The 12524-nt window shown below is 44.3% G+C and overlaps 1 protein-coding gene across 3 annotated transcripts in view; it reads right to left on the reverse strand.

Moving 5' to 3' along the window:
- The window catches only part of CEP72 (centrosomal protein 72), a 67759-nt gene extending 56107 nt beyond the window's left edge, over window positions 1-11652 (reverse strand). For all 3 annotated transcript variants that reach the window (XR_014710464.1, XR_014710465.1, XM_084620895.1), the window contains exons 1-3: window positions 11577-11652; window positions 4753-4880; window positions 3006-3198 (exon numbers count right to left, since the gene is read on the reverse strand). Coding sequence is in view for 1 of the 3 variants with exons in the window: in XM_084620895.1 (XP_084477021.1) it covers window positions 3006-3198; window positions 4753-4880; window positions 11577-11637 (382 nt within the window). In the remaining 2 variants the exon portion in view is untranslated. The remainder of the gene's footprint in view (window positions 1-3005; window positions 3199-4752; window positions 4881-11576) is intronic.
- Between the last annotated feature and the right edge of the window lie 872 nt (window positions 11653-12524).

Below are 12524 nucleotides of genomic sequence, written 5' to 3' on the forward strand. Positions count from 1 at the left end.
GTATCTGCTATTCCACTTCCTGGGTTAATCAATAATCTCCCTGGACTCCAGAAAGATTACTGATGAAGCTGAGTAACACATACCTCCTCAGCCACCCCAGAACCTTCCATGGAGCATACCAAAAGCTAAATGAATTCTCCCGGAAGAGAAGAAACAAGAGCTTTTCACGCAGGGCAGCTTGGGGTCTGGGAAGACAGAGTGCTGTGGGGGGACTCCGGCTGGCCCAGGGCTTCTCTGACCATGTGGGGGGGCTCAAGGGCTCTAGCTGGCCCAAGGATGCTCTGACTGGGGGGGAGGGACTTGGGGCTCCTCTGGGCAGAGGAGAGAACTCGTAGCTCCGGCCACAAGGGGGGGGCATAGGGCTCTGGCTGCAGGGGGCTTGGGCAGAGGGGCACAGCTGGGGGCTCCACCCACCGCTCATGGGTTCATGTAATATGAATTTGGAATTACAGAAGAACACCTTGGGAATGGAGGTTGTTCATAACTCTGAACAAAACGTTATAGTTCTTTTAAAAGCTTACAACTGAACATTGACTTAAGACAGCTTTGAAACTTTACTATGCAGAAGATAAATGCTGCTTTCTCTTTTTGATATTTTAGTACTTTGCATTTAACACAGTACTGTATTTGTGAGATTTTCATTTTGTTTTTGTCTCTGTTGCTGCCTGATTGCGTACTTCCGGTTCCAAATGAGGTGTGTGGTTGACTGGTCAGTTCGTAACTCTGAAGTTCTACTGTAGCTTTTCGTTAATGAAACCAGAGGCCATGAGCAATGATCTTTCAGTTGAAATCTTGACTCCACTGAAGTCAACAGCAAAACTTCTATTGATTTTGAGTGGGACAAGATTTCTCCCTTTGGCTCCGCAACGAAAACAGAGCTTTATATTTGGGGCTGACTGGCAACTCCATTCACACAGACATAAGTGAATTCTGTTCTCAGGCTAGCAGAAGGGGAAGATGGCCTCAATGACAATTGTCCTAATTTTCTTTGTATAATGAACTACTCAACAAAGAGACAAAAGTTAAAGAGGTTTGTATTTGGCATGTTTTTTTTTTTTTTTAAGTTAATATCTTGCTATGGTAGTACAGCTGTATGTACCCAACATTCCCTTTTAAAGGATCCTGATACTTAAATCTTTTAACTTACAAAGCCACAAACTACACTATTGACAGCAAAAGATATGCAAAGCACTACTGAAAATGGGTCACTGTTCTGAACAATTCTATGGGAAGGGGAAAAGACAAGTTCTCAGAGTGATATTTTAAATAGTTAGTTCTTCTGTTTTAGTATAACTGTTGGATTGGTTCACAGAAGCTAACAGAATCCTACAGGGAGCAGGATACGGTTTTCTTCCCTATATATCCACTAGTCATAAGTTAGTTGTGGGCAGAAGTCCTGATAAGCATTATCAGAAAGTTTGAAATACAAATAAACGCAAGGAGGAAATAGTAAGCTTTCTTATCAAAACATTTACGTATACAGTTAATTTGTGTAATAGCTGTGTGCATATTTGTGTCTCTAATTAATCAAATCATATGTTCATAGAAAATATTAATACAAAAGCATAACAGAATAGAGCACCCTTCATATTACAAAATGTTTACTCTAAACCTTTATTCAAAATGTCTTTATTCTGAAAAAATATATTGCATTTTCAAAACACAGTCAACCTTGGTAATGTTTTTTTCAAATTAAACATAGGGTGGGATTTTCAAAACCGCTCAGTGTTGGCCTTATTCTTCTACTACTGAAGACAAGGGGAGCAAAGCTAGACCAGTGGTGAGAACATTAGAAAAATCACATCCGTAAAGTCTATAAAACTGTTTGTACTAAAAGAACATCTGCAATGGGATATTTGAATGATCTAAAATTGTTTAATAAAGTACTGAATACCCTAAATAATCATGTTACGAAGGTTAATGCACATCAGCTTTGAACTTCATTATGTATTTAAGTTCATGCAACAGCCAGCCCTGCTGCTGATAAATGGCATTGGCTCGGTCTCAAACCCTAGCATGCACTAAGTTGGTAATGTACATCAACCACAGAAACCTGTTGGAGTGATGGGCTAAATCTGTCAATTCATGCTACTGGTACAGGACATGGTTCCTACTGATTCCTGAACCAACACACAATTTAAAAAAAAAGATCCTGCACTAAAGAGCTTACAGATTAATTTAAGACAATTTGCATTCACAAAGAAGCACAAGCATGATGATAATAAAAACATGCTTTAATGTGCACAGGTAGATGGTCTCCAGTCAATCTATCTAGATATCTTAGGTACATATACAGCCCCCATTACCATAGGTATTTGAGCATCTGACAATCTTTTATGTATTTATTCTCACAACATCCAGGGAGGCAGAGAAATACTATTCTCTCTCTATTTCCCAGCTACAGAACTGAGGCATAGAGACTAAGGCTCGGATTCACAAATGTATTTAGATTCCTTACATCCACTGATTTCACTGGTTACATACCTTTGTGGATCTGGACCTAAGTGACTTGTCCAAGGTCACCCAGGAAGCCTGTGGCAGCACAGGAAAAGGACCCTGGGTCTCCTGAGTCCAAGGCTAGCTCTTTAGTCACTGGCCTATCCTTCCTCTCTATCTAATCTAATATTCTTTCATATTTTTTAAAAGTTATAAATAAAAAGGGTATCAGAAGTCCTACTGACCATTTAGCTAGCCATTATTATGGTAACAAAGGTATCCCTCCACCTGGAAAGCCAGGTGCAGGGATACAACATTTTGTTCCATACATTTAAGAAATACCACCAAAATAACATTCTTAAAAGTACATATATAGCCTTTAAAGAATAAATATGGACATGGTATAAAGGTTTCATTGGCACTCATATGGAATAAATTGCATAAATCACACACCACAGACACATTCTTGATACATACACATATATATTTCTCTTTCATACAAAATACCTAACACTATATCTAAAATTTCAAGAACTCAATTAAGTTTTGAAGTTCTGAATTGTACTTACCTAAGCGTCTAAGGTTAGGAAGCATGTGCACAACAAAAAGACGATAATCAGACTCATTTTTAACTACAGGGTTGAGACGGAGGTCCACATCCTTGAGTGCAGTTAAACTATGAAGTCGAAATATTTCAGACAGTGATGAAATGTGATTGTAATAGAGATTGAGCTTTTCTAAAAATATCAGATGCTGAATGCCCTGTTAATGTATAGAAAATAGAAACCATATTAGTTTGTACTCACATATGACTCCAATAAACTTTACGTTTTCATAGAGTGAAATACACTAGGTCATTGATATAAATCAAAGCCAGGCAACCAGTGACTTAACAGTCTTTACCAGCTGCCTGTAGCTGTTTGGTGGCCTATGTGAAACGAGTTGCTGGTCTCAGTCCAGGTTCTAGTGCACACATGAACATTTTTAAAAACCTCACAAACAAAAATCACAGGTGACATTATTTGTTATTCTTTTTGGCTGTATCAAAACTATCCACCAAGAAGATGTTCCTTCCAGACAAGGATTGTAGCTGAGTGGTAGAGCACTTGGGGACAACTTCATAACCGCTGCCCATGCCATACCTGTTCTGTGCATATAAAGCCCTTCTGTCTTCTAGTGGCATCTTTAAATATTTAAAATTTTCTAGTGACACTTAAAACATTTTTGAAGTTAACATTATTTTGCTGAGCAAGATGAACAATTAGTTAAGAGTGGTGACACTTAAATGTGAATTGAGCACCTCTTAAGTATTGACATTCATCAATTTGAGCTCTTCAAGCTATCAAGAAATACTACAGATATTATGTAAAATAAAGTAATATAGCATATTGATGCTGCTTTTCACCAAAAGGGTTGAGGTAAGCGATTATGTACTTACACTCTGATCCTGCAAAGATTTAAGCACATTCTTATTTCTACCCATATGAAGAGTCCCGATGACACTGGTTGAACCCGTGTTTAAATTAAGCATGAGTGTAAGTCTTTTTAAGATCAGGGCCACAACCTGAAAAAGGTGCTGGATTGATAGCACTTGAAACTAAAATCCTCCTTCAACTACAAAGGAGCTATAGCACAGGCATGGCAATGCATGTTTCCGCATACTAAACCGTTGAAGTGCCACAATCTCCGAGAAAGACAACCTGTAAATTTAATACATTAGTTCAGACTCCAAGCCAGCTTTTGCTGAGACTACAACCAAGGGTGCCAATTATAATCTGGACTCCAGTCCACTTGGAATTAGACTAAAACTACAAAATCATTTCACACAGTGCTCTGAACAGCCACCAGCAAATGATTTTTGACCACTAACCCAAATTAGATTCAAAATTGTCATTTGGAGATAAAACACTATTCTGTTACCAATCCTCCAAAGCTTCATTTACTTGTAAAAAAAAAAAAAAAAAAGTACTCACAAGTGTTTGCAGGATCAGGGCCTAAATCAAGATCTGCATGCTGTGCTGGTGATGGAGCAGGTAGTGAGGCTGCTCACAAAATACTTATTTTCTTTACAGATACTGAATTTCAAGTTTATCGGAAGGTAAACTGGTGCCCCCTCCACCTGTACCCTCCATTATTTTTCCATAAGGTACCGGGCTTGCAAAGCACAAAAAAGTCTGATATTGTTCCAACCTCCATAAAACCTTCAATATGACTCCCCCAATCCTCTTGTCCTTTCTCCATGACTTCAAGACCTAACCCAGTTCCTGTTATATTTATCTTAAATAACCATTTAAAAAAATTAAACAAAGAACGTACCTCCAAGCTAACCAATGCATTGCGAGAAAGGTCTAAGGATTTTAGGCGAGTGAAATTTTTCAGAGAATTTCCTAAATGAGTAATCTTTTCATGATAAGTTCCAGGAAGAGACAATGATCGGACATCAGCTACAATGAGAAAATGTGAAACCTGAATATATTTATCTAAAGACAAATGAAGTTATTGAAATTATTCTAATTATGTTAAATACACCTGATATTGAAGTGACAGAAATGCAAGATACATGTTTAAATTTTTTTGGTGATTTTAGGGTTGTGCATGTCAACGACCTGGAGAATATTTATCATCGGCAAGTAGAGCTAACAATCACAGCGATTGGCCTCCCTGTGCCTATGAGGGCAGATTTTAAAAACTGTCTGCAGATATGCTGCGTGGTAGAACTGCAAAGAGGACCTAGAGGGAGATAATACACCTTCCATCTGTATTGCTTCCCACCAAGCTGTCTGCATGGAAATTGAGCCACAAAGGCAGAGGATAGAAAGCAACACTTCCGCTTCCATTCTCAAAATTCTAATAACATTCACATGTGGCCAAAGAGGGGTGCATTTGTAAATTATGTTTCTTGTCGTCAGATTACATCTATATCAACTTGTGAACACAGTATACCTATTTCAACTAGATAGATCTGTAGCAGTTTCTTAAGAAGCCACTAAATTATTACACTAAAACCTAGTTTCTAACCAAACAGTTCTGCCACATTCTAATGGATTTATTGGCATGTACCCAAGCAGCCTTTTTGTACTTGTCTTCTGGGTCTGTGTGATGAAACAAAACTTTTTCCGTAGTTCTTTTAGCAGAAACAGCTTGTATTTCATCAGATAAATAACCAAATGGCAAAAAAAAAAAAAAACACAAAAAAAAAACACAAAAAAAACCCCTGCAGGTCATGTGGGGCTTGGTTGTAAGCACCTACTGAGCATACACTGTTCCTATAAAAGAAAAGGAGTACTTGTGGCACCTTAGAGACTAACCAATTTATTAGACCATAAGCTTTCGTGAGCTACAGCTCACTTCATCAGATGCATATCGTGGAAACTGCAGCAGACTTTATATATACAGAGAGAATATGAACCAATACCTCCTCCCACCCCACTGTCCTGCTGGTAATAGCTTATCTAAAGTGATCATCAGGTGGGCCATTTCCAGCACAAATCCAGGTTTTCTCACCCTCCACCCCACCACACAAATTCACTCTCCTGCTGGTGATAGCCCATCCAAAGTGACAACTCTTTATACAATGTGCATGACAATCAAGTTGGGCTATTTCCTGCACAAATCCAGGTTTTCTCACATCCCCCCCACCCCCATACACACACAAACTCACTCTCCTGCTGGTAATAGCTCATCCAAACTGACCACTCTTCAAGTTTAAATCCAAGTTAAACCAGAACATCGGGGGGGGGGGGGACGGGGTAGGAAAAAACAAGAGGAAACAGGCTACCCTGCATAATGACTTAGCCACTCCCAGTCTCTATTTAAGCCTAAATTAATAGTATCCAATTTGCAAATGAATTCAGCAGTTTCTCGCTGGAGTCTGGATTTGAAGTTTTTTTGTTTTAAGATAGCGACCTTCATGTGATTGCGTGACCAGAGAGATTGAAGTGTTCTCCGACTGGTTTATGAATGTTATAATTCTTGACATCTGATTTGTGTCCATTTATTCTTTTACGTAGAGACTGTCCAGTTTGACCAATGTACATGGCAGAGGGGCATTATAGAAATCAATGGGACGTGAGGGTGCTCAGTACCTTGCCGCAGACATTTAGCACCTTTTGGATCAAACCCTCACAGTTAAGAGCAAGACTGTGCTTTACGAGATATTCCTAGATCAAATAACAAAAGTATTATTAGTGATGTGCTCAGGGCTGTTCTGTAGTGAGGTCTGATCACGGCAGAATGGTGAATTGGCACTTTTGCTGCATGGAGGATGTCATTTATCCATCCTCAAAATGGCATGCTCCACATAGCATGATGCATTGCAAGGTCATGCCACATGAAAGATGGCATTTGGTATAGCAAAATGCCATCCTCCGCACAGCAGGAACTCATGTAAATTGTACATGCAAGGTCACACCACATGGAGGATGCCATTTTAGGGCAAAATGGCATCCTCCACACAGCATGACCCTACTATCACCGTGTGTGAGTTCATGCTGGTGGGGGCATTCTGAATAGAAAAGGTGGCACAGTCACTACTGTAAAAAGTCTGCTTAGTCATACAAAAGCAACAGTGAGCAAGAAGATTTCTATGATAGACAGGGAGCACAATGCCATTGTGATTGGGATGTTTGCCTCACACAGATGGTGAAACAGTTAATGTGGGCTGGCAAGGCCAATTAACACACCTGGTTTCACCTACAGGGTGGGCCAGGCTTATTTAAAAATGAAGCTCGGTTAGGGAGGAGCTGGGTGGTTTCTGTAAAAGGAGGAAGACTAAAGCAGAAGGGGGCTATATGGAAAGAACTCTGCAGTCCCTCTCTGAGTACCAGAGACCGTATGCAGGACGTACAGAGATGTCACTGGGGTGGAGCATGCTCTGCCAGTGAGCTCTGAAACAAAGGGCAGGACCTGGACCTTCAGAAAAGAAATCCAGCCAGGCACTCAACTGAAGAGCTTCAGGAAGGAGTTTATATGCCTGGGCCAGGCTCTGATGGTAGAGTGAAAAGAACTCCTAGAGTGGACTTGATAAAAGCCAACCGATAGGCAGACAATGTTAGGGATAGACAGAAGTGGAGGATTCAAAGAAGAGGCAAGGCTCCAAGGAAGTAACTTGTGAGAGTGAGCATTCTCCAGAAGAACAGAAAGCTGGGGGAGACTCCAGGATGGATTAAAAATTTAAACCTGAGGGAATGGGCAGAAGTTGCTATCGTTTTGGTTTGTATTTCGCTTTTGAATTTGGTTAAAATACTCCAGGGAAAAGTCCTAGGGCCAGTATTCTGACAGAAAAAAGGAATGGAAGAGAAGCTCTGGAAAGGGCAGGAGATGTCATATTGATGACCAGTACTGTGTGGGACAAGGTCCCTTAGGGATGTTGATACTGTGGAAGAGGAGAGCTTTAATGTGACCTGGCTGGAGATCTGAGTCACAGGAGAGACAATGTAGTGCCAGAGTGGATGTCAGCAGGAAGCGCTAGATGAGCAGAGTTAATACCCAAACCCAGCCATAAGGAGGTACATCAGTAATGAGTCCACTCTTCTATAGCCATCAAATACCGCAGAATCCAGGCTTGATTTGAAGGGGGAAAAAAGAAAAAAAAAGAGGGTAGAACTGAATGCTGTGGGTACAACCCACACTAAGGGCTAGTCTACACTATCGTGCTACAGTGCAGCACATCTGGTGAAGATACTTTCCCATTGGCATAATTACTACATCTCAACGAGAGGCGGAAGTTATGTCAGTGGGAGAGCATCTCCCTGCAACACAGTACAGTGTAGACACTGCTTTAAGTCAATGTAACCTGTGTCACAAAACGGTGACTTTTTCACACCTCTGAGTGACATAAGTTACATCAATTCAAGTGGTAGCGTAGATAAGCCCTTAGTGGAAATGTGGTAGCACACCACACTAAAGGAAACATTGGGAGCTTCTGAGCATAGCAATGCTGAATCAAACATCCTTACACCACTGGAAGTTCCTAAGCATATAGATCAGAGGTGGGCAAACTACGGCCCACGGGCCAAATTCTGCCTGGCCCGGGAGGCTCGCCCCCAGCCCCTCCCCTGCTGTTCTCCCTCCCTCGCAGCCTCAGTTCACTGCACCGCCGGCACAATGCTCCAGGCGGCGCAGCAGGGGCTGCAAGCTTCTGGGGCAGTGCAGCTGCAGAGCCTGGCCTGACCCGGTGCTCTGTGCTGCATAGTAAGGGGGCAGGGAACAGGACGGGTTGGGTAGAGGGCAGGGATGGTCAGGGGGTAGTCAGAGGGTGGGGGTGGATAGAGGTTGGGGTGGTCAGAGGGCAGGGAACAGGGGGGGTTGAATGGGGGCAGGGGTCCTGGAGGGTCAGTCAGGAAGGGGGGGGGTTGGATGGGGCAGTGGGGGCAGTCAGGGGACAGGGAGAAAGGGTGGTTGGATGGGGCAGAGGTCCTGGCAGGGCAGTAAGGAAGGAAACGGGGGGGGGGGGAGTGGTTGGATGGGGTGGCAGAGGGCCAGGCAGGGGTAGGGGCAGGGGTTGCGGGGGAGGTCAGGGAACAGAGAAAAGGGGTGGTTGGATGGGGCAGGGGTCCCGGGGGGCCGTCAGGGGGTGAGAAGCAGGGAGGGCCATGTCCCCCTCCCTTAACCAGTCTCCATACAATTTTCGAAACCCACCCCGATACAGATGCTGCATGCCCACTATTACATTTCTTTGTAGGGTGCAGCTTATGTCCTCCTCCATCTCGCATATGGCTTGACAGTGGTAAGCACTGGTAGATCTGTCTACCACGCACAATGCATCCCTGAAATGTTACATGCCCCTCAAGTACAGCAAATGCAATTCTCCCTGATCCTTATGTGGACCATGCAAGAGCTAGCAAGGGGAGGCTCTCTGTGCCATTTCCCATATTGCACATTTGTTAAGCGGCAAGCAGAATCTGTCCCAAAGTTTCTAGCTGATATCGTTGCAAGAGAACCACACAGTACTGTCTTTGCACATCTGAAGTCAGGTGACTGTTGCCCAGAGCTTTTCCCAATTTACAACTGAATTAAAACAGTCTATTCTTCCAAGCTACCCCTTTTCATGTCTAACATGCCAACTTCTCGTTCTCGACACTCATACACTCCTTAAGACATGCTTTTCCTAGGGGTCTTTCAATGTCAACCCACTTTACGGAGAAATGCATTGGAAAACAAAGGAAGATATCTGCATCCATTTGAGTTTGGATCATCACTTAGTAAGTCCATGTGCTATGTTTTATCCGTGCTAGTCTAATCAGGATTGTGAGGTACTCAAACCGGCAACTGATCTTTCTCTAATTTCACATAGTACCAAGTGCACAGATGGTGTACCAATTAAAGAAAAAAGAATAGTCTGATTACACTAGCCTGACTGGAAGCGAAGTGAGAAAAGAAAGGTGCTTTTACCGGTTAATGGGCCTCCATCTTAAGTACTCATCTACTGATTCCAATTTTGCAGAGCTTTATACTCACTTTGCACTGGAATAAATGACTATGACTTGCAAAGAAATGGAAGATTATGCTCATTGTGACATGAGCTACTACAGCTGTTGGGCTATATACTGCTCTGAGATACACTGGTGTAAGACCAGAGTAATACATTTAATTTTAGCAGAGTTACTTTGGATTAAAACTAGTTTAAGTGAGAGCAGTACTGGACTCTGCAGGTACATCTACTCTCCAGTTAAGCACCCGTTGCTGGCCCAGGTCAGCTGAATTGGGCTCTCGGAGCTCAGGCTGTAAAACTGCTGTGTAGAGGTTTGGGTACAGGCTACAGCCCAACCTCTGGGACTCCATGCGGGGGGGAGAGTCCCAAAACCTGGGCACCAGCCCAAGCCCAAATGTCTACACAGCAATTTTTAGACCTGCAGCCCAATTTAGCTGAGCTGGACCAGCTGTGGCTATGCTGGGGTCTTTCATTTCAATGTAGATATACCCTAATACTCCACTTTTTTCTGCTTGAAAGTGGGCTTCCCAGCAGCTTTTATAACTGGCATAAAGCAATGGTCTCTGACTCTAATAATTTGGGGGCCTCCACAGATATTTATGGGACAAGAAACAGGACAGGGGCCAGATCCCCCTACACAGTCTACTGTAAAATCACCATCTTTCGGCTAACTGGGGATTCCCCTAACCATTGATATATACCGCCTCCACAGTCCCTACTGTAGGGAGCATCATGAAGGGAAGAGGGGCATGGCCAGAGCGCAGCTTGACTATGACAGTTGTATCTGTCTGCCACTCAAAGGACCAGCCCCCTGTGTACAATCAGGGAGCTCTAAAGGTGATACAAAGTCATTTCTGCCCCCTCCCTTATGATGTGGGATTCAGGCTGCTCCAATCACAACAGCTGCCATTTTAAAATCCAGGACAGTTTGAACATGTGGGTGGGCTCAGAGCAAATACCTGTGAAACCAAGCATGTCCACACTGCCACCGCCAGGATCACAGGCAGCAATCAAAGCCTGACCAACATCGCCAAGGTCCCAAGCCTCAGCCACTTGGGGCGGCAGTGGTGATGCCCTCCCCCTGCTGTGCTGCAGCAAGAGGCCAGGCAGCCACTAGCAGCTGACACGGGCACAGCCCTGTGACAGGCAAAGCCGAGTGCTGCGAAAAGGGCTGGGCATTGTGGCCAAGCTGACAGGCTCTTGCCTCCTAAGTGTTCTTGCCACATCCCTGCTAACCAACCACAGGGCCCATCAGTCACCAGCAAGGCCAGGGTGATGGGGGACCCCAGTAAGCCCCGCCCTGCCCTTCCCAAGCGTGGCCACGCCCTCATTCCCACACCGCCATACGAGGGGGCGGGGCAGCTCCTGACAGGCGCATGCACCGCGTCTCAGCCCCGCCCCCCACAGCCCCTCCCGCCCCGCCAGCGGCCCGCCTGAGGCAGCCACACCGGGTGGGAGAGGGCGGGAAAGGGGAGCTCCAGCTGCTGTCAATCGTCTCCTCCCGTTGGTCAGCGGTACTCTGGGGGCGCGACCACTACATAAGCCCCGCCTCTTGTTTTCCAACCCGCCGAGTGGCGCCGGACTAACGGTTTTAACCGCCACCGAGGGGGGAGAAGCTGCTGTCTTCGTCTCCAGGCTCCTGTCCCCGGCGACCATCCCTGCCACCCTCTCCTGGAGGAGTGGCACCGCCAGGATGGGAGCTGGTTACCGAGGTTCTGGTGCCGCAGATTGACTCTCTCCCGAACCGCCTCCTCCGTAAGCGCCGCCATTGCTTTCAAACAGTGCGCATGCGCCCTGACGTCCTAATGCTAATACCCGCCTGACGGGCCAACCAGACACCGCCTGCGGGCGGGGCTTCCGCGGGGAAGCGCGAGGGGCGGGGGCGGGGCTTGTCGCAGGCGGCAGCCGCTTGAAGTACTGGGGCGGGGCTTAGGGTTGCAGCAGCAGGTTCCCCGTCGTGTCTGTGTCCAACCCCGTGCTGGGTGCAGCCTGTCGCCCAGTGTCAGTGCTGTGAACGACGCTGGTTGAGAGCTTGTTCCAAGGCCCATTGAAATCAATGTGCAGCAGGCCCCTAGACCAGAGCCTTACCTCCCCTACCTAGCTGTGCTTCGCTTGTTGGCTTTTTGGGCATTGATTGGATTTTTACTTTTTTTAATAGAGGGAGCAACACTGAATTCCCAAAAACAGTGCTTTGGAGAATGAAAAAATCCAAAAACAAAAATCCCAAATCCAAAAGGGAAGTCCATCTAAGACCAGTGATTAGGTTGGAAAACTACCTGCCCTGCTTCTGGGCATCTAAATACCCTTGTGTGTGAAGATAATCTGATTAATTTTTTATCAGACTAAGTCGTTCCTGCTCATGAAACAATTTTGTCCTCTGACAATTTTAATATTAAAAATCAATTTCTATTCTTTATAACAATAAATAGTGATGAGTTACCAACACATAATTTGTACAAAATAATAGTTTCCAGGGATAGAAAAAATACACATAGCCAAACCTGTGTTTCCTAAGTCTTTTAGCTAATTTGAAATAATATCCAATATTTTCAAAATAGAGCTTTCATCTTCCTCTTGAGATGTGATGGAAACCATCTATTCTAAGAGCAAAGACATTCTTGTTTCTTTTTTTTTTCTCACATTGGTTTTACATGGT

Source organism: Lepidochelys olivacea, assembly GCF_965140295.1.
Source record: "Lepidochelys olivacea isolate rLepOli2 genome assembly, chromosome: 2".
In the NCBI taxonomy this organism is placed as follows: domain Eukaryota; kingdom Metazoa; phylum Chordata; order Testudines; family Cheloniidae; genus Lepidochelys; species Lepidochelys olivacea.